This window comes from Lacerta agilis, chromosome 10 (genome assembly GCF_009819535.1).
Source record: "Lacerta agilis isolate rLacAgi1 chromosome 10, rLacAgi1.pri, whole genome shotgun sequence".
NCBI lineage: Eukaryota > Metazoa > Chordata > Lepidosauria > Squamata > Lacertidae > Lacerta > Lacerta agilis.
Genome location: NC_046321.1, coordinates 5266241 through 5289295, shown reverse-complemented (window position 1 = coordinate 5289295; position 23055 = coordinate 5266241). Strand labels below are relative to the sequence as shown.

Here is a 23055-nt window from a genome sequence, read left to right as displayed (position 1 = left end):
CCCAGGCATTGGAAGGTCAGGTGGTACCCGGTGCGGAAAATTTCTTGTCAACCCCCCATTGATTCCCCCCCTGCAAAAAATGGTTTTACATTGTTTCATATTTTCTTACAAAGGAATAGTAACAAGTAATAATAATAAAAAAAACTTTAATTTATATCCTACCCTCCCCGGCCAAAGTCGGGCTCAGGGTGGCTAACATCAGATACATAACATTGGTATAAAATCAAACAATAATTAAATTACCTCCTAAAAAACATCTCAAAATCAAATTAAAGTCTAATTAGATGACTTTCCACAGGGTTAGGGTTGGGAACAGTAAAGTGGTCTCTGAACTGAAATTTCAGCCTTTATGACATAGGAAAACAGCCAAGTGAACAGCTATTTTGGTGGAGGAGGGTCAAGATATAAACCGATATGCACGGAATTTCATATATAGCTATATAATCCCTAGTATAGTAAGATAAGACCTTCAGAGCAGGCATTTTCAAAAAAAAAATATCATTTTTTTTCCAATTCCCCCCCCCAAAATAATTTTCCTTCATAATTTGTCACCCTCTCCATTATGGAACCCAGGGCGCCCCCCCCCCTTTGCTACGCCCCTGTGTCTGTGGTGGGTGGGTGACCTTCTTTATTATCTTTTAGGTAATCTCTTCTTTTTCTTTTACTCCTCCTTTTGATACATGCATTTCTTATTTGGTTTTTCATGTTGACGTTACTCAGCTATGTTTTGGTAGACATAGAAAAAAGTAACTACAGTTCACCAATCATTAGTTTTTAATAAGCATTAGGGATATGATCACAAGGATGCAAAAAAAACAACAACAAATAAACCCCAGCTTCCATAAAACATTAATGCAGTGAAGTTGTGTAATGCACAAGTGTGAGGGCAGGAATGTTCTGGGGATTGAGTAAACTCAAGGATGCGGTTGTGTCTGCCCACAGGCAAACAATTGTGCTGCTTCTGGCCTGTGGAACAGGTTCCTGTTGCACAGCAACTTTGCCAGTTTTCTCCATATTTGCCAGTTACCTGCAGAAAAATCATCAGAGTTTGCTTGTATGCGCTAAGTTTCCTCTTAATGGCGTTTACTGACAAGAATATAACTAGGGCAAAGCAAGATCTCTGAAGGATTAAAAAGCCTATGGCCTCATTTTCTTGGTTTCTCCACCATTGGTCTTGAGCCCTCCATTTGATCCTTGGTACTGCCATCTTGAATCATACCAGTCACCTGAGTGATGGTGTAGAGGGAAATTTTTTATTATCATTATTATTGGGGGCAGGAATTGAGTCTGTAGCAAAGGGAGGGTGGGATATCTAGGTTGGATCTTGCTAAAATCGCAAGGCACTGATTTCTCTGTGCAGGCTCCATTACTTCTGTAATGAAGCTACCTCCAACGCTACTTTCAAAGAGTCTTAGGAGGAATGCTGCTAAAATAGAAGCCATTTGCTCTGGCACCTGGGCCACAGCCTCTTAATGAACATTTCCTATGGTAGGAGAAGTGGACCGAAAACTAGCTTTACCATGAGCCAATTCCTTCTTTTTATGAAGTCCTTTCATGCTTCAGTGCATGCGCTTGACTCTCATTAAGGCTAACTGAAACGAATTGAGTGCATGGGGAAGGGAACTGGGCCATCTGCTGGCAATGCTGTGGGGGACATTTTTGGTAGCATTAAGCTACAGGTAAGAGGTGACACTGTGGGTTAAACCACAGAGCCTAGGGCTTCCTGATCAGAAGGTCGGTGGTTCAAATCCCCGCGATGGGGTGAGCTCCTGTTGCTTGATCCTAGTTCCTGCCCACCTAGCAGTTTGAAAGCATGTCAAAATGCAAGTAGATAAATAGGTACCGCTCCGGCGGGAAGGTAAACGCTGTTTCCGTGTGCTGCTCTGATTTCGCCAGAAGCGGCTTAGTCATGCTGGCCACTTGACCTGGAAGCTGTACGCCGGCTCCCTCGGCCAGTAAAGCAAGATGAGCGCCGCAAACCCAGAATCGGACACAACTGGACCTAATGCTCAGGGGTCCCTTTACCTTTACCTTAAGAGGAGGCTAAAAAGGCTGGCATCTTCAATAGATCAGTGTGATGCAAGGACTTGGGTATGGAAGGCACTGGTTCAAACACTTATTTAGGCTATGGAGAAAGTATTATGGTGGACCAGATCCCTTTCTGTGTGTATAGCCATTCACTTTTTTCCTTTAGGATTAAGGAAGTTACTTCTAAGATTGAGAGGTTCAGGCCAAAATGGCTCCTCAGTGATTGCTTGCACCATTGCAGCTCTGAGAAGGAGTGGGGCCCTCTCTCTATCAGCCTGGCTAGGCCAGGTGCTTGACTGTTCACCTTTCATGAATTTATTTAATCCTATTTTAAACCCTCTTCATGTTAAATCTGTGTCTGTGTGTATTCAATCAAAGATTTACTTGATATTGGGCGCAGCAGCCCAAGAAAGATCCATTGTATTTCAGTCCCATTAACATCTGTGCTCTGTGTGGCATTGTGTTTTTTCTTGTGGTGTGCTTGCTGTCTTAGAAGCTGCGTGGTGACGACGACAGTTTGTATCTTTGAAAACCTCAGTGCTCCAAAGCACTTGAGTTTAGTTGCTACTCAGCTTAGCTAGAATTGCCATCTCATGTTGCTCCCCAGGCTCCATTTTTGTTTTATGCACTACAGTTGTTTATTGTTGCTAATAATATGATAGCTCAGCACTCCCCTTGTCAAAGGGAAAGGCTGTAGTTAGAGATTTGTCTAGAAAGATGGATGAATTCTACTGCAGCGGTTGGCTTGACACATCATACTACTATGACTGTTGGGTATAGTCTACACTACAGTGTTTCTTTAAAGCAACTCTTAAATATGCAGCTCAGGCTTATCACTGAGCCTCTGAATATTGGCAGCTTGCATTCCACACCACCGTCTTTGGATTCCTTCTGCTGCTCCCTGAGCCTTTCTCAAAACAGCCAAGCCTTACCTTGCCACTTCCTGACCTCAGCTCCCTGACCTCAGCTCTACTCCTTATTCAGGGCACTTGAGAAAAGTACTGCTAACAAAATGTGAAATATATGTTTAATTAACAGCCAGCCAGCCAGCCAACCAACCAACCACTGGATAAAATCAGAAAACAACAGTTACAAAAAGAAAGCACAAATGAATACGGAGCGCAACAGCAATTCAATAAAAAGGATGTACTCAAAATAATATGCACCCTTCTCGTATAAGGAAAATCATCCTCAAGGAAGAAAATGCCCTTGAAAAATCAAAAGTGGTTTCAGTTTGAAGCTAGTTTGAAGAGAAATAGTCAAAAGTTCAAGTTGTAAACTTTTGAGTGTTAGATTTGTCTGAGCACTTGGCTCAAACCTCTGTTTCAAAGAAATCTTTTTCACACATGTGTGAGCAAGCATATTATAAAAGGAGGTGGCAGCGTATCTATAATATATATTATAAAATATAGCATGATACCCTTTATCAGTCCCTGACTCCTCTGTCCCCAGTCTAACATAGATCACAAGCATTCTGAGTTGCTTTTATGTTCTGTTCACCATCTAACATCATTGGACCCATTAAAAATTGCCAGCAGGTTTGTCTTGGACACTCAGTGGGGCAAATTATTGGATGTAGGCCATGTGGACCAGGGAGACCTGGAAAGGGGTGTACCTCAGTGGTAGAGCACCCGCTTTGCATGTGGAAGGCCCTGGGTTCAATCTCTGATATCTCCAGGTAGGGCAAGGAGAGATGTCTGCCTGAAACCCTGGAGATTACTATCAGCCCATGTAGACAATACTTGTATCTGAATCCCTGCTTAGCCACGAACATCTCTTAGAAGCCTTAGATAAGCTGATCTCTCCTGTCCTATCTACCTCACATTGTAGCTATGGGGATACGTCTTGTGTGCTGTACCCCATGCATCTTGGATAAGAAGTTGGGTATACCCATCATGGCTGAATGGTGGAGTAGTAGTAGTCACCTCTGGTCTTGTCTGGTATGATTTCATACGCTGTATGAACGTTATGAGCCCTTTGGGGATTTCTTGGCAGGATTGATTAGAGCGGGAGGAGGAATGGGATGGGATCAATGGGACTGTTGGCAGGCCACAGGGAGCATCTGAGTAGTTCCACTAGACAACTTCCTTGTCCTGTTGGTGGCGGATGTCCCAGCAGAGGAGGGAAAGCTGAGCAAGTCAGCCCCATTCCACCTCCTGGGAGTGAGGTTGCTCCAGCAACTGGGGAGGGGTGTGAGCTTGGGTCGCTCAGTGAGTCAGCTGGGCAGACTCAGACCCTGTCTCCAAGGACATCCCATTGGATGTGGCGGCATATGCAAACCCAGCCTATTCCCGAAGTGCCCTCTTACTTGCTTAGCCCCATCACTTGGGAGGAGAACCATGGGAGGAGAAATGTCTGTGCCCATCCCATGCTTCAAAGGGGTTTGTCAGGTGTTGAGACAACGTCTTGGTTTGTGCCAAGGCATGTAGCTTAGAGCTCTACTTTGAACTTCTGAACTGTGTAACCAGAATCTATATATGTTTAAACAGTGCAGTGGAATTTGTGGGAAGAGTTGAGCCGAAAGTCCTAGTACTGCATCCGAGGGACGGAGCCAAGAGAGTGATCCACATGGTTGACAGCTCATCCACAACAGCCCAAATTGGGTTGCAAGCATACATGGTCAACCTTCAAGCAAGGTGTTGAATTCAGAGAATTGTTGGTTTTCTTTCAGCTTTATGACTTCGTGGTAGGAAAAGCTGGAGATTGAAAAGATTGAGAGCTGCTAGGGGGGAGGGGGAGATTTGTGAGCACACAGTGCAGACAGAATGGTTTATCTTTCTATACACCAAAGTATTTGTCACCAGCTTGTTCTTAAAAGCAATATCTGTTCTGTAATAAGTGATAATACTGTAGCCCAATTCCCAAGTGTCTAGTTTCCCTCTTCAAATGCTGTGCATTTCTCCTTTTAGTACCTCCTCAATGACTGTGTCTTCAGTAGCAAATGATCTCTGGCGCATCCAGTAAGGTGGATGCTTTATGTTCATTATATGCATTAAGCTGCCTGCATGTTTAATCGTCGGCATCCTCTGACACTTTCAGAGCTTCAGTAAGATATCTTTTCTGCAAAGAAAGGGAGGGAGGCTGCGGGAGATGATGTGGGAATGTGATGAGAAAGAAGCTTTCATCAACTTAGTTTTGCCAAATGCAGCTTTGTCCACTTGAAATGGCTGCTGTATTTTTGGAAGAGAAAAAGAGCAATATGGTGTTTTCATTCTACACAAAGGGGGCCATTAGCACTTTGGCACTTCTTGGATTGGACGCAGCCATTATAAAATGCTTAGATCAATGTTGGACTCAGCTGCAGCCATTCAAGGGCCGTGAGTTGACAGAATATTTTAAAGACATCCATAAAAAGCAGAACTCCTTGATATTCTGGGTTTGTAAATCCACTTAATCATGATCGTGAAAGGCGTGTTATCCTGAAGATAATACTTTTACTTCTATCTGCACAACCAAGGAACTCCAGAGTGTTTCATCCCACATATCATTGAAGGGCATGGGCAGTAGCGAAGGCAGCCAGGAGGGAATGACCCATACTGGGCGGGGGTCTGTAGGGCAGTAGTGTTTTATGTTGGCTTATGGTCAGCACAAATTGGTGTCTACCCTAAAAAAAGCTTGACAACTTTGATTTCCTCAGGAAAGCTCAATAACTTTGGTCCGCCCCAGGTGCTGGCAGGGGTTGCTACGCTAGGGAATGTTAAATGCTATCTGCCATAGATAATAGTTACAGGTATATTACTGTTCACAGGACCAAATAGGCAAAGGATGCCTCTTGGGTTTGTAAGCAGTTCAAAAGCTGAAGTTACTTTCAAGGGTTTTTATTCCATGGTAATGGATCGTATGAGCTGCCCCTTGGTTCTTTCCGTAGAACTGTTAGCTTTCAGTAGGAAGATCTCCTAGGCTCATTCAGCCATCCGGAGGATGACTCCTGAAAATATTTATGTGGCTGAATGGTGTCAAATTCTGCCCCTTGCTAAAAGCAGTCTCATAGCACAAAGCCACTGAAACAGTGTACTAGATAAAAGCAGAATAAAACGCAAGTTCTTGAAACAAAAGCAATAATGACCAGGAAGGAGGAACGGCATGGTCTCAGGCAGACACAGTAAACTAGGTCGGCTTACAGCCCAGAGTGGCCTGCTCTCTGGTGATGGAGAACAGGTCATTTTTCACATAAGCTTGTCTGAGGTTCATTGCGGAATGGCTGGTAACTATCCCAAAGTACTGCAAGGCTTGCTGGAACAAACTTTGAACATCACTGGCCTCATAAAACGCAAGTTGTATGATCAGGTTGGCAGCTACCTCAAAATACTGGTGCTGGGATAGAAGAGGAATTCTTCTAGAATCATAGAATTGTATAGTTGGAAGGAACCCCAAGCATCATCTAGTCCAACCCCTGCAGTGCAAGAATATCAGCTAAAGCATACATGACAGATGAACATCCAACCTCTACTTAAAAATCTCCAAGGAAGGAGAGTCCACAACCTCCCAAGGGAGACCATTCCACTGTCGAACAGCTCTTACTGTCAGAAAGTTTTTCATATGTTTCATTGGTATCTCCTTTCTTGTAACTTGAATCGCACCACCCTTCTGAGTAATACCCCTCCCCACCCTCCCACTATATATAAGGGTCTGGTGACTTCTGTTTCAGTGTATCTGAAGAAGTGTGCATGCACACGAAAGCTCATACCAAAAACAAACTTAGTTGGTCTCTAAGGTGCTACTGGAAGGAATTTATTTATTTTTTATTTTGTTTTGAATCCATTGGTTTCAGTCCTACCCTCCAGATCAGGAGAAAACAAGATTGTTTCCTCTTCCATGTGACAGTCCTTGTGATATTTGAAGATGGCTATCATATTTTCTTTATTATTGCAATATTCTTTTACAATAATTTAGCAAAACTGCGTTTTTTAACATCTCTTGTATAAGAAGTGTTGCAACAGAAAAAGCAAAGACTGACATAATTTGCGAAAGATGCAAAAGTCATCTGTTTCCTTAACAAATCTGTATTACAGGCTAGCTGAGGCAATAAAGTTGGGAGTTAAAATTACTTAAGTTTTCGGAAACAAGTTGTTACATGAATAACAATAAAAATACAATGACTTGTCTTGGGGGGGGGGGAGGGTGGAGAGAAGCAGGAGAAGAGAGAAACCTGATTTTACCTAAAGTGCTTTTCTGCCTAGAGGGACTGCTTAATTGTAGTCACAAATCACCTTGAATGCTTTCCTAGAAAGATAAAACAAGTTAAATTTGTATATCACTCGGCAAGCGCTTGCTTCTGAATTCGATATGAGATGGAGATTTCAGCTTTTCTTCCTGCATTTTTAGGGCTTCCTCCCAGACCCTGTTCTTCTCTTCAGCCATTTCATAGCAGTATGTGAACAGGCAAGAGATTCCCCCTCCTTCCCACATTCAGCTTCATTAAGTTTTTGGACTCCCCCCCCCCCAGCTCCCCTCATCAACTGGGGCCATGGTCTAGCAACTCAGAAATGTTCCTTGCTTTGCATTTTGATTTGCAGAAATCTCCTTAGCATTTTACAAGAATAAGCACTGCAGTTGTTATGTTAAATAAGTGTAATTACCATGCGTTAAGGGAATTTTCCATCCTTGACTTGCCATATGACTTGCTCTCTCACACTGAGAAAATACACCCCACAGGGCTTTTTACCTTTATGGGTTTTTCCTCCCGTTTCCCTCTGCCGGTGCGAGATAGTTTCAGATGGGACCACTGAGAGCAGAGTTTGATTCCCTTGGAAATTTACATCTGGATGGTTCTTTTCTTGATGAAATGGTTTAAGAAAAATTTCCCGCATAGACCTGCATGTCACGTTGGACCCACTCAGCCATATGCGGGATGTCAGCCTCAAATTGCAGCTGCCAAGTAATTGAAAGGGACTTTAGCTTTGTCATCTTCTTCTTCCAGGCAGTGATGGGGCGTTCTGATGCACTGGCTGTCCTCTGGGTGTACCAATAATGCAACTTTTACCCTACCGCTTGCCCCAAGCCAATGTATCCAAGGAGTAATCCCAGTTCCCATGGCAGGATTTTTTAAAATAAACCCTCTCTGTCCAATCATGCCATTTTAGGTAAAGGTAAATGACCTGGAAGCTGTACGCTGGCTCCCTTGGCCAGTAAAGCGAGATGAGCGCCACAACCCCCGAGTCGTCTGCGACTGGACCTAACAGTCAGGAGTCCCTTTACCTTTAAGGGACCCCTGGACAGTTAAATCCAGTCAAAGGCGACTATGGGGTTGCAACGTTCATCTCGCTTTCAGGCCGAGGGAGCCGGCATTTGTCCACAGACAGCTTTTCAGGTCATGTGGCCAGCAGGACTAAACCAATTCTGGCGCAACGGAACACCATGACAGAAGACAGAGTGCACAGAAACGCCATTTACCTTCCTGCCGCAGCGGTACTTATTTATCTACTTGCATTGGCATGCTTTCAAACTGCTAGGTTGGCAGGAGCTGGGACAGAGCAACGGGAGCTCACCCCATTGCGGGGATTCGAACCGCCAACCTTCTAATTGGCAGGCCTGAGAGGCTCAGTGGTTTAGACTGCAGCACCACCCACATCCCTGATGCCATTTTAGGCTCAGACTACTCATTATAAAATTGTATGGAGTGTTAGCGGAGGGGTAGCACCTCTGGTGGGGGTCATGTCACACTCCTTCTGGATTAGTTTGTCCACCTTTGGTCCCCACCCTGCACTCAGCTCTCACCCGTGGCTCCTAAAAACTGTCATCAAATGCATCTGGCCCATGGGCTGGTGCTTCCCCAGCCCTGTTTTAATGGGAGCTGTACAAATGATAAGCTTTTTAAGATAAACGAACTTCTAACAATTCTAGTAGGAGCGTGTTTCTGAAAGATAAGGTAAGGATTCACCCCTTGTTCCATAAAACGTCTGGAAACCGTTAGCTTAAATCTAGTTTCATTTGACTCGGCAAACGTACCGGTAGTAACAGTGCGTTTCCCCTGCTTCAATGTGTTTCAGATTTATTCAAGAGATTGAGCACGCTTTGGGACTCAGCCCAACTAAGCAGTGCCCACTCCGGGAATTCCTCACCATGTACATCAAAAACATCTTTCTTAGCCAAGTCCTAGGAGAAATCAACAAGGAAATTGAAGGAGTCACCAAGATAACTGAGCCACTGAAGATACTGGCCAGCGCAGACACCATGAAGATGCTGGGGGTGCAGAGGCCTCTCTTGCAGGTAACAGTGCTGCAGAATTTCAGAAAGGGGCCTCCCCGCGAAGGCACTGGTGAAGCTTCAGTGTTCGATGTTCCAATGCTTGTTTAAAATAAGTTGCGATTCCGATATGCCCTTGAGAAGCCTTGCTTTCAGATTCATCATACATGGTAGAATGTAAGCATTTTTGACAGAGGCATCATGATAGCGGATAGCCCAGTAAAACTCATTCTGAAGGCTGCCTGCACAGCTGCTTCTGCCATAATGAGTTGCTTATGATAATGAGGCCATTCCTGGGATTGGCCTCCTCTCTCGCTTCTGGGGGAGATCACTTGTGGCTCTCCCAAGAAAATGTCATTACCAGCCGCGATGGCATACTGTTCTCATCTTGTCAAATTACTGTACATTAATCAGATGGATGTTGGTGACGAGAGATGTTCAAATGGCCACGGAGAGCTGCCAAGTGAGTTTTGTTGTTTAGCGCCATAAACAAATGAGTTTTCTTTCAGGTCCATTTGCAGCCATAATCAGAAACTATTAGGCTGCAGTCGTAGCCGATCAATTGTGCATTCCATGCTTCTCAAGGGTGAACGTGACCTTTGAGACACAAGTGAAAATCCTGATCAATAGATAATACTTTGCGCAATGTAGTGATTTTCAGTCTCATCTGAAGTGCTTTTTTATATATTTGCACCCCTATATATATATATGCGTAAGCGGGCCCATGCACGGCCTTTAAATTATTAGTGGCTAAACTGAGACACCAAGAGGTTGCTTAAGACTAGGGGTAACCAGGATGCAATCACAGGCATAGCTTGAGGTTAACCCAAAGTTAAGGGTAAATTGAGAAATGCAAATTTCTTTCTGGTGTTTATGCCTTCAATTTCCCCCATTGATCCCAGTTTGAATACCCATAGCAAGTAATTGCACTATCAGTGTAAAAATAGTACATTTAAAAGCAACCATGTTCACTGGTTGTTGCTAATTTATAAATACAGTTTTGTTCTTCGTATTCCACCTACAATTATTTGGTCAACTTAGGTAGGTTTTTTTTTTTTTTTTAGAGTTGTGTGCTTTCTTTGGCACCTTGTTGTTAAACCAAGATAAATAATTTACAAGTACATTCAATAGGGAGCATGCAGAACATAGTACAGGTGTGTTAATGAGACCTGCAAAATCTTTCTAAACCTTTCTGCTGGCTCCCTACAGAATAAGAGCTAACCCAAGGAGGGAAAAATACCTTCCTCATACAAGAAAGGAAAGGGATGTTTCTTTTTAGTTGTGACTTGGACTGAACCTAGACTGCCTGGACATACTGATGGATTGTATGTGAGCTGAAATATTGAGACTCAATCCAGACAAGACAGAAGGGCAGTAGGCAAGCCTGTTCTAGATGAAAAAGAAGCACTTTTTCTAGATGAAAAAGAAGCCTGTTCTAGATGAAAAAGAATGGGCGAATTCAGTTCGGATGACTATCATATCTACTACTGTGGGCAGGAATCCCGTAAAAGAAATGGAGTGGCCCTCATAGTCAACAAAAGAGTGGCGAAAGCTGTACTGGGATGCAATTTCAAAAATGATAGAATGATCTCGATACGAATCCAAGGCAGACCTTTTAACATCACAGTAATCCAAGTTTATGCGCCAACTACCAGTGCTGAAGAAACTGAAATTGATCAATTCTATGAAGACTTACAACACCTTATAGAAATGACACCAAAGAAGGATGTTCTTCTCATTATAGGGGATTGGAATGCTAAAGTAGGGAGTCAAGAGATAAAAGGAACAACTGGCAAGTTTGGCCTTGGAGTTCAAAATGAAGCAGGGCAAAGGCTAATAGAGTTCTGTCAAGAGAACAAGCTGGTCATCACAAACACTCTTTTCCAACAACACAAGAGACGACTCTACACATGGACATCACCAGATGGGCAACATCGAAATCAGATTGATTATATTCTCTGCAGCCAAAGATGGAGAAGCTCTATACACTCAGCAAAAACAAGACCTGGAGCTGACTGTGGCTCAGATCATCAGCTTCTTATAGCAAAATTCCAGCTTAAACTGAAGAAAGTAGGAAAAACCACTGGGCCAGTAAGATACAATCTAAATCAAATTCCTTATGAATACACAGTTGAAGTGAAGAACAGGTTTAAGGATTTAGATTTGGTGGATAGAGTGCCTGAAGAACTGTGGATGGAGGCTCGTAACATTATACAGGAGACAGCAACGAAAACCATCCCAATGAAAAAGAAATGCAAGAAAGCAAAGTGGCTGTCCAATGAGGCCTTACAAATAGCGGGGGAGAGAAGGCAAGCAAAATGCGAGGGAGATCGTGAAAGATACAGGAAATTGAATGCAGATTTCCAAAGAATAGCAAGGAGAGACAAGAGGGCCTTTCTAAACGAGCAATGCAAAGAAATAGAGGAAAATAACAGAATGGGAAAAACCAGAGATTTGTTCAAGAAAATTGGAGATATGAAAGGAAGATTTCGTACAAAGATTACCACAATTAAGGACAAAAGTGGAAAGGACCTAACAGAAGCAGAAGACATCAAGAAGAGGTGGCAAGAATACACAGAGGAATTATACCAGAAAGATATGGAGGTCTCATACACCCCAGGTAATGTGGTTGCTGACCTTGAGCCAGACATCCTGGAGAGTGAAGTCAAATGGGCCTTAGAAAGCCTCGCTAACAACAAGGCCAGTGGAAGTGATGATATTCCAGCTGAACTATTTAAAATTTTAAAAGATGATGCTGTTAAGGTGCTACACTCAATATGCCAGCAAATTTGGAAAACTCAGCAGTGGCCAGAGGATTGGAGAAGATCAGTCTACATCCCAATCCCAAAGAAGGGCAGTGCCAAAGAATGCTCCAACCACCGCACAATTGCACTCATTTCACACGCTAGCAAGGTTATGCTTAAAATTCTACAAGGCAGGCTTAAGCAGTATGTGGACCGAGAACTCCCAGAAGTGCAAGCTGGATTTCGAAGGGGCAGAGGAACCAGAGACCAAATTGCAAACATGCGCTGGATTATGGAGAAAGCTAGAGAGTTCCAGAAAAACATCTACTTCTGCTTCATTGACTACGCAAAAGCATTTGACTGTGTCGACCACAGCAAACTATGGCAAGTTCTTAAAGAAATGGGAGTGCCGGATCACCTCATTTGTCTCCTGAGAAATCTCTATGTGGGACAAGAAGCTACAGTTAGAACTGGATATGGAACAACTGATTGGTTCAAAATTGGGAAAGGAGTACGACAAGGCTGTATATTGTCTCCCTGCTTATTTAACTTATATGCAGAATTCATCATGCGAAAGGCTGGACTGGATGAATCCCCAACCGGAATTAAGATTGCCGGAAAAAATATCAACAACCTCAGATATGCTGATGATACTACCCTGATGGCAGAAAGTGAGGAGGAATTAAAGAACCTTTTAATGAGGGTGAAAGAGGAGAGCGCTAAATATGGTCTGAAGCTCAACATCAAAAAAACTAAGATCATGGCCACTGGTCCCATCACCTCCTGGCAAATAGAAGGGGAAGAAATGGAGGCAGTGAGAGATTTCACTTTCTTGGGTTCCATGATCACTGCAGATGGTGACAGCAGTCACGAAATTAGAAGACGCCTGCTTCTTGGGAGAAAAGCAATGACAAACCTAGACAACATCTTAAAAAGCAAAGACATCACCTTGCCGACAAAGATCCGTATAGTTAAAGCTATGGTTTTCCCAGTAGTAATGTATGGAAGTGAGAGCTGGACCATAAAGAAGGCTGATCGCCGAAGAATTGATGCTTTTGAATTATGGTGCTGGAGGAGACTCTTGAGAGTCCCATGGACTGCAAGAAGATCAAACCTATCCATTCTCAAAGAAATCAGCCCTGAGTGCTCACTAGAAGGACAGATCCTGAAGTTGAGGCTCCAGTACTTTGGCCACCTCATGAGAAGAGAAGACTCCCTAGAAAAGACCCTGATGTTGGGAAAGATGGAGGGCACAAGGAGAAGGGGACGACAGAGGATGAGATGGTTGGACAGTGTTCTCGAAGCTACTAACATGAGTTTGGCCAAACTGCGGGAGGCAGTGAAGGATAGGCGTGCCTGGCGTGCTCTGGTCCATGGGGTCACGAAGAGTCGGACACGACTGAACGACTGAACAACAACAAGTTCACTCACAACCTGAAGGGTATTTTGGATCCAGCATTACTCCTGGAAGGCCAAGTGGCTACATTGACTGGTACTCCAGCTACAGCCCTTCCTGGAGGAGGAGGAGGAGGAGGATTCAGTGATTCATGCCTGAATCATCTCTTCCTTTAGGTTATTGCAGTGTGCTCTGTGTGGGGCTGCCCTTGAAGAGTGTCCAGAAACTTCAGCTAGTGCAAAATGCGGCAGCCGGACTGTGACTGGTGTGCACTTTATGGACCAAATGGACGATATCAATTACCCTGCCTTTCCGTCTGAGCACAATTGAAGCTGCTTGTTCTGTTCTATAAAACCCTAAATGATTTGGGGCCAGGATAACTGGAAGCTACTTTCAAGAAGAGGCTGGACTTGGACACTGTTACTTTCTACAGTGTTTGTACTCCTGCTTACTGCCTTAATTTTGGACCCAGGGCAGGCAAACCTTGGGGATGCCTGTGCAGTTTCACACAAGTGTTTTCCAGTTATCTGGACATATTACCCAATGCAACTTGGATGGAACAAAATATGTCATTTCCCCTGTCCAGTGACCTGGTCTCAGAGCTAGGGGCAACCAGATGGAGAACCAGGTCTAGGTCAGGTTCCAGAGATTCCTGGATTGCAGGGGGTTGGGCTAGATGATTCTCGGGGTCTCTTCCAACTCTACAATTCTATGTTTCTATGATCCTTTAAGTAGAAAGAAGGCCTTCTGCACACGGCATTGCAGCTGCTGTTGTTGCATCATTGCAACTGTTTTGGAGTGTTATTTAGCAAACAGTTACTGTAGGCAGAGCAGTAAAACCAACAAAACATTCTCACAATCTGGTACTGACACACACAGGTGTGCGTGTGCAAGCTCACACACAGATATTCACATACAAATATGCTTTTCCATCGGCACATCTTGACATTTGGTTTATACCCAGCTTTTCAGCTGACCTGGCCTCAGACACACACTGTGTGATGGATTATTTTAATTAGCCCAACGGCATGGACAAGCTTGCCTTCACAAGGCAAATATTGTGCTCATAAATCTTCATTTTTACCCCTTCGACCATATCTGTGTAGCTGCTCTCATCCCCTTGTCCACATCCAGGAGTCGTTTTGCTGGGAACTGCTTAAATTTGATTAAAGGTGTTTCTTGGTTCAGACCAAGGCTGAAATTCTGAGAATGAATGAGCAGCCTTAACCACATTGGGCCAGATGCCCACCCAGCTCATTGTCCTGCCTTGACCAGTGTTTGGTATTGGGTGCCAAAGGGAAATATTAGTAATCTGCATCCATCAGCTCTAGATTTTAAAACTCTGAGGGTTAACCTTTCATCAGCAGGTATTGATATTTCTGCCCTCAATTTCTGGATCTGAACCCCATAGCCACAACGTCCTGCTATTGGTTCTAATGACCAGTGGTGCATCCAGTTGTAGGAGTATCCTGCTGGTTAGTGAAGGCAGTAATTAATCAGTGCTATACTCTGTTGTTGGTAGTTGTGAATTTCGATCTCATCTGAAGTTTTCAGAGGGTGATGGGAAATACAGAACAGATGTCTTCCATGGTAGACTGGGAACCAGTTAGAGGAGGGTACCCACAAATCTGGAGTCCTCTTCCACACCACCACCCTCAGTCTTCCTTCATTTGTTCGGTTTCCTTTGATGCTTGATTGTATATCTCTGCATTGTTCAAAAACCAGAACTCTTGCCAGTTACATAAAATGCTCATAACATAAAACAGCATATATAAATGCAGAGAGATACATTCGTTTGGAAAATTGCCTGAGATAAATGAGAAATTGTGCATGAAATCAAGGAAGAGGCTGGACAGCAGCACCAACCCCAGAGTAAACATTGGTTGCGTCACACATTCAGTCGATTACTCGTCACTTGATGACTATCAGCTGAATATGTGAAATGTCTTACTCTCAGCTGAAAACTTGTGTTTGAGTTGGCATCAGGTGATATCATAGTTCTCACAGCAGTGATTCATCTAATAGCTCATTTGCACAAAGAAGCCATCACTTGGTGCTGTGGTCAAGTTTCAAACATGCATGCATGCATAGTCCAGCCCTTAAGGGCCTTTCCATACATTGCACACTGGGAATCCTGGGTTTCCCATTAAAGCCACAGTTTTCAGGCACCCTGCTATGGCTTCCTAATGAGGGGTTCTGCATGAAAAAATGTTTGCAAGCACAAGTTCATATTGTTCACACTTTATTTTTATTTTTCGGTTTTCCAAGTAGTTTTCAATGTGAAGTAGAAGGCCGGTATAAGGACTTTTGCGAGTCTACAAGTTGCAAAGCATCTGCTACTACGTAGCTTCAGGTTTCCAAGTTCCTCCTAGCTCATAAGGCACATAATTATACCTAGTTGTTTTGTGGGCTTTGTTTTTCAAGTAATGTGAAATCCGACAGCAAATTCTTACAGAGACAAAAGAAAGATTCATCACTTTTCAAACAAAGCTAGATAAGTTGTCTTTTGAAGCAACCCCCCCCCCCCCCCCGCACAACTGAGCATTCCCTGTAGGGAGGATTTTGCCAAGAAAAACCAAAGCTGAGATTGCACAGGCACTGTGGTCCCAGTGTTCATTTCTAACATGTTGGTGCTAAATAGCATCTAAGGAATGTGAAGTCTGCCAATTAAAAAAACCTGCCTCTTATTTTCTGTGGAAGAAAATAAATAACGTCTTTTGAAATTAAAAGATTGCACACATACATCATGACCACATGGCTGCACTCTTGAAGATTCAAAATTTGGTGGAATCTCTGAGATGCTTTGATGAGTGGGATATGAGTTCTTGATTTGTAAAGAGGCTTTAATGCAGTGTTTTTCAACCACTGTTCCGCGGCACACTAGTGTGCCGCGAGATGTTGCCTGGTGTGCCGTGGGAAAAATTGAAAAATTCAAGAGAATTACTTTGTATATAGTCAATATAGGCACAGAGTTAAATTTTTTAACATTTTCTAATGGTGGTGTGCCTCGTGATTTTTTTCATGAAACAAGTGTGCCTTTGCCCAAAAAAGGTTGAAAAACACTGCTTTAATGGATGTAGTCAGTAGAATAATCAAGCAGGACTGTAGGGTTCAGAGCAGCTCCACCAGGGCCCCAGTGTCACCTTACCCACCCACCCACCAACCACCCAGTAAGTCAGGAGCTCATTGCTTTTCCAAGCATGCTGTTACTCACCTGAGACCCCACCACTGCCACCATGGCAGTCTGTAGGCATACCTGATTAATCTGTTGGGTGGCCAGTTTTATTGGGAGGTCTAAGACAAGATGCACACTTACTTTTCAAGGGATACAATGTATGTGGGGAAAATAGGGGGGGGGGACTTTTGCCATTTCTAACCCTCCACTACAACTTGTGGAAGCAAATTACATAGTTTTAACTCTTTCCAGTAGCACCTTAGAGACCAACTGAGTTTGTTCTTGGTATGAGCTTTCGTGTGCATACACACTTCTTCAGATAGTGGCTTACAGTGCAGGTATCTGAAGAAGTGTGCATGCACACGAAAGCTCATACCAAGAACACACTCAGTTGGTCTCTAAGGTGCTACTGGAAAGAATTTTCTATTTTGTTTCGACTATGGCAGACCAACACGGCTACCCACCTGTAATAGTTTTAACTGTCAGGGGATTGTCCCAGGCTCAGCGCAGGGTGGTGGAAGGGCTCTCGGGATGCTACAGAGAGCTTCAGTCCCACCTGACCAGTAGCACTTCCTCTTCCAGCAGGGGAGACAGCAATGTCTCCAGTAGGCAGGGGGAGGCAGCCCAGGGTACTGAGAACTGAGATGTTGGAGAGTCCCTGCACTCCCCTCACGCAGAGGGAGAGGAGAGAGACACACCATTTCCGTCTCCCCAAATGTGTAGAGGGGTGAAACGAAAAGAGGGGAGGCGGGGATTTCGTATACTGAAGCTCTTATGTTGGGGTCAGAACCGGAAGGGGCCACTCCCGGATTCTGAAGACGTTTGATACAGACATGAACTTTGAAGCTCTGCACTGTACATAGTATGCACAATAAAACTACTAAAGGAACGGCTGGAGTTTTGCCTGGTTACTCATGAGCAACCATCCAAGGACCTTACATTAATTATGTAATATGTGAGGTATTTTCTGTTTGTCTGTCCTGAACCTCCCAATATCTAGCTTTGTTGAATGTCCCTTAAGTCTAGTATAATTTAATGCACCTCTATCATGTCCCCTCTTACCATATAACGACAGGTGTTGTGCCTGCCTTGATTAGTAATATAGACAACACAGGCCAACTTAAAACTTTGCCCCAACTTATGGCAAACCTGTAGTCTAGATAGGCCCCCAACCTCTAGCAAAAAAATCCCACTTTGGTTTTATTTCCCCCCGTTTATTCATGGGGACATACAACTCACTTTTACTGTTGTTGCAAAAAATTGAAACTAAGACTCTCAAATCCTGCATTTTTGCACTGAAGGCTATACAATATGCCCTATAATGTAGAAAACGCCATGAAGGCTCCAGATCCCTTGACAGTAAATATGTAGTTAGTGTACTTCATTGCCAGCTGTCCGACTCTGGTGACATTTCAGTGTTGACAGAATATCTGTCCAGTATAAATAATAATTTGACCTTAATAACTGATCATGAAAAAAGTCCAGAAAAGGTCAGCCAGATGGACTGAGATGCAGACGTTAAAGGCCTTGAACAGACGTAGGAGGTTCCTTCAAATATGTAATTTGGAATCTTAGAAACCTTCATATGGTCAGAAGATGCTCTGTGACTATATTTGCTGTTGATTCTGACAGCTGCTACAGCTGCCTGGATTTTGACTTCCAGTCTGGTCTCCATGCCACACACACACACACACACACACACACACGCCAGGAACATGCCTGCCCATTGGCTCACTCACTCTTCAGAAACACCTGGCAGCTTCCAACAGTAGAAGAGGACTAAGAAATATGCTACAGTTTCTCTGTGACTTTTTGTTCCTTGTGTGAGTGAAGACGCCAGTGGCATTACAAGAGGTTGCAAGGGGCTTCTCCACCAGTGGCTCCATACGAAGTCACCAGAAGGCTTCCAGCTACATGGAGACTCCTTTGTAGCTACTTAACCTGCATTGCATTTGGCTTACAGTGCAGTGGTGATGCCAGTCGGATTTTAGTTGGGGCTAAGGAAGATAATCTACCTTTAACGTGGCCTAACAGTGCTGCCATACGTAGATGCAGATGTCACTTAGGCGCATGTTATGTTTTAAGTGGGCAAAATGAAGGTGGGCAAAATGAAGATGGAGTGCCACTCTGGTCTTGAGCACCACCAGGCTTCGCAGGAAGCATTTCTTTCGTGGTGCTAAGTTGCTGTTGGATCTCTCCCCTTTATTGCCAAGGAGCACTTTAGAAAGATGACTAGCTTCTGAAGATGAATTACCTCCATTCCAAGTTAATTTCTGTTTCCCAGCAGGAGCCCAGCTGAACCCCGCTGGGTTTGGAAATGCCACTGATTGGGTAATGGATGAGTGCTCTGCGGATGGCTGTGCCCGCGCTCGCCTGGTGCCAGCTTAGGCTTCCCCGGTGCCCTTCATTTCCCGCTTTGCAGCCAGCCTCGCTAGAGCTAAATGGATTTTTTCACAGGACAGTAACTTGACTGTCGTTAGCATGGGGGAAATAATGTATGAGAGCAAGACAGAACTGAAATGCTTACTCTGTGAAATCCACAACTGCCTGGGAGTTCTGTGGAGCAAGATCGGCAGGAAGCCATCTGCACTGGTAGCAGACATAAATCAGGAAGGGAAAAGGCCAGTCTGTCTAGGGGCCTTCTTCGAATAGCTACACGGTTCCATAGGCACCGTTGGCTCAGACCAGTGCCAAAACTCAGGACATTTCGACATACTCTAAGGAGCATAAGAGTTGCCCAATTGGGTCTACCAAGGTCCATCTACCTAAATACACATTCTGTTCCTGAAAGATTTTATGGGCTTTTGTTTCTAGACTCTCATTATCTGCCTCAGGGTCGGAACTGTATGAGATAAATATTTTAAATAAACAAATGGCAAGTCAGATGCCCTGGGAAACTTGGAAGCATGGTGATAATCATTCTTTGCTTCATCCCTGGCATTCAGTGCGCAAGGTATGGTGCCTTTGATCATTTTGAACTTTTGTGGCTACTGGCTTTGGAGAGGTTAGCTCTGAGCGAAAATCCTACCTCAACTTCCATAGTGAGTTTGGCCTCCACAGTTCCGCACCACCACATTTGCCAAGGAACACCTCCAAAATTTAAGTCAACTGTGCTGACTGGGGCCAATGGAAGCTGCAGATCAAAACATCTGGATGGCAGCAGCTTGGTGAAGCTGGTCTAATACTTTAAAAAAAGAAAGTAAGAAGCCATGGGGTAGGCTCAGCCGGTGGTACGTGAAACTTTTAATTTCAGGGTCATGGGTTGCAGCCCCATGTTAGGTGAAAGATTCCTGTATTTCAGGGGGCTGGACTAGTTGGCCCTCATAATCCCTTCCAACTCTACAATTTTATGAATCTAAGTGAGTTCCACAAATTGTGTCGTACTATGTGAAGCAATTTTTCTGCTCTTCAGCCTACTGCCTGTCCATTAAAGTCATACATTTAATATTTATTCTTTCCACATAAACCTGTATCATGTTTCTCCCTCAGTAATCACTTAAAAAAATAGTACAAATTTGCAGCCAGTCTACAACCTGGAAGTTCAGAGAGCAGTAACAGTTTGCTAGGGGGGAAATACTGATTTTATATATATATATATATATATATATATATATATATATATATATATATATAGAGAGAGAGAGAGAGAGAGAGAGAGAGAGAGAGAGAGAGAGAGAGATATGAGGCAGACACCTCTCTACTGTTTTCTGCTCCTGTTTGTTGAGGCAAACCTAACCAACCATGTAGATGCTGACATGGTTTAATCTATTTGACTGTTAATTTTAACTATTAATAAAGTGTGTTGATCATTTTTACCTTTTTATTGATATTCTTGTTTTTCTTTTAAACGCCTTTGAGGTTTTATTACAACCAAGAGGTATATAAATTTTGTTAAATAAGCAAATAAAAAATAGACTGCCTTTGTGCATCCAACCTTGCAGCATTATAGCTGGCAGTGACCCACCAGGATCACCCAATTCCCAGGATTCTGGTATGTGTTGTTCGTACCTTGATCTCAGTGGCCTGCAGACCACTCTTATGGTCACTGCAAACATTTTTAGTAGTGTTTTTCCTGCAAATGAGCTTTTGCACTACCACACATGAATTATGGAGGCTCACTAGATTTCACACCAGGAAAATAATCCCAGCACTGCAACTGGCACCCAAGTGTGTTTGAGTGCCAGATGATGGGGGGTGGGGGAACCTAAAGCATTGGCTTCCTTGACCCTAGGTGCCTGAACTCAGGCTAGGCATGTTAGCCAGATAGACTGATGCAGATGTTGTGAAGGCAATTTTGCCTCTGGTGCTATCTTTCCTAGCAGTGTTCACACCAGTGTTGAAATCCTGTCAATCTCTGTGAGTATCACAAAGTAGTATGGCCTTAGGCTCAAAGAGAGGGCTGGGGAAGGCTGCTTGTCTCTGCCCATAATGAAATGACCTTTGAATGAATGACAAGTGTGAGGAAGATTGGAAGAGAAATTTAGTGTGCTCTGTACCAGAAGCCATCCCATTCTGCACCAGCAAGCAGGCCTTCCCGCCTGGATTCTGTGATCAGAGTGAATTGTGCATGTGCTGCCAGTTCTGTATGTATTCAAATAGAGTGTAAAAACAATAATGATGACAAATTCTATGAAATTACAATCTTCCCCTGTTCCTCTTTCTATTATTATTTCTATTATTATAGGAATATAATTTTTTATTGGCCAAGTACATTTTCCAACATACTTGGAATTTGCTTTGGCGCCTCTTAAGATGTGGTGGTGAGTGTAGGCTTGATGGAGATGGCCAGAGGAGAGAGCGGTCTTCCCAAGCACTCACAGGAGCATCAACAGCAGCAGTGTCCCTTAGACCTCTCTCCTCTGGCCAACTCCATTGAGCCTACACTCACCACCACATCTTAAGAGGCGCCGAGAAGGGCAGCCTTGGCTCTTGCTCTGTAATGTACTAGTGTTTGTATATTTTTACATTGCAATGTAGCCAAAGCAAATTCCAAGTATGTTGGAAAATGTACTTGGCCAATATACATGTAGATGGGTGGTACATTGGGCATTGGTTTATGTAACGACTTTCATTGGTTGCTCATGAAGAATCAGCCAAACGCAGAACTTCTAAGCTAAGTTCTTTATTATGCACCTTATTTACAGTGGAGCAAAAGTTTCAACGTCCATCTCCGCACTCTGCAGAGTCCAGGAATGACCTCTTCCGGTTCTTTCGCCAGCAAAAAAGGTGCGGGATCCTGAACCCCAGCCTGCCCCTGCCACGTCCTTCCTGCCTCCCCCTTAGGAGCGTGGGAACCTGACCCCATTCCCCACTATCCCTGCGATGCTGAGGCTCTGCGATCCTGTCAGAGCCCCTGCACCGCCTTCCTGCCTCCGACTCCCCCTCCCCACTGGAAGAATGGTAGCTTCCGGAGGAGGAGGAGCGGGAGGAACTGCTGGTGAAATGCACAGGGGGTTCCCTATATTGCAGACCCTCCCGCGATCCCACCGAGCGCGGGGAGGGGGGTTTCCTGACAGTTTAGAGTAAAGCAAGTCCACCCATGTTTTAAAAGTTCCTTTTCTTTTTTTTATTGTAGCATCCTTGATACAAATTTCCAGTTCATTCTTATCAAAGGCTTTTTCCACATCCAGGAAAATAAAGGCTGGTAGTTGTTTGTTTATTACATAGTTCTGTTCAATCCACTGCTTTCTTGGCACTAGATAGTAATTTTCTATTTCTTATAAACATTGTTTGGTTCCGGTGTATGCATATTGGAATAATATTGCTTAACTTGTTTGCCAATAGAGGGCTCCATATTTTTACATCTTGATTAAGGAGGGAAATCGGTCCATCTGATTGTGGTATCGTCAAATCTTTTCCTGCTTTTGGAAGTACTTTTGCAATCACTTCTGACTATGATGTTGGCAAATTTCCCATTTGCAAATACTTATTTATCATTTTCTCATAATGTAAGTGCTCCCCCCTCCACCCCCGGAAAAGATTTGTAAAAACTCAGCCCATCTGGTCCTGATGCTTTGTTATGAAGTCAGCTATTATCTGATTAATTTCCTTTTCCGTTATTAGGACTTCCAGCATTGCTATATCTCCATTAGTAACTTTTGGCACAGTGATTGTAGTAAATATTCTATTATCTGTTTTGTTGATGGGTGTTTCCTGGTACTTGATAAACTTGCCAGATATGTTCATTTATATCTTGTGAGGTTTCAACTGTTTAGTTCTTATACTTAATTGATGGTGTTAGGCATGACACTTGTATTCTTTTAAGTATGTTGATAATGGCGTTTATTAATGCCATTGATAAACCTTTAAGTTTTGAAGGTTTATTCCCATATTGAAGGCATTTTCGTTTGATATTCTTAGTATATTTTTCTGCTTTACTCAGTTGCGTTTGTTGTTACAATGCTCTTAAGAGGTTCAGTTGTTCTTCCCTTCCTGTTTCTGTTTCTGTTCATATTCTTTTCTTGGGTTTTTAAAATAAATTCTTCCGCTGATTGGCGGCGCTTCAGAAGCCCCAAGCATCCTGCTCC

At 43.5% G+C, this 23055-nt stretch overlaps 1 protein-coding gene across 1 annotated transcript in view; it reads left to right on the top strand.

Annotated features, from left to right (window-relative positions):
- The window catches only part of EXOC4 (exocyst complex component 4), a 360306-nt gene that overhangs the window by 263857 nt on the left and 73394 nt on the right, over nt 1–23055 (top strand). Inside the window, 1 exon segment of the mRNA XM_033162287.1 lies at nt 9018–9237. Coding sequence (XP_033018178.1) covers nt 9018–9237 — 220 coding nt within the window.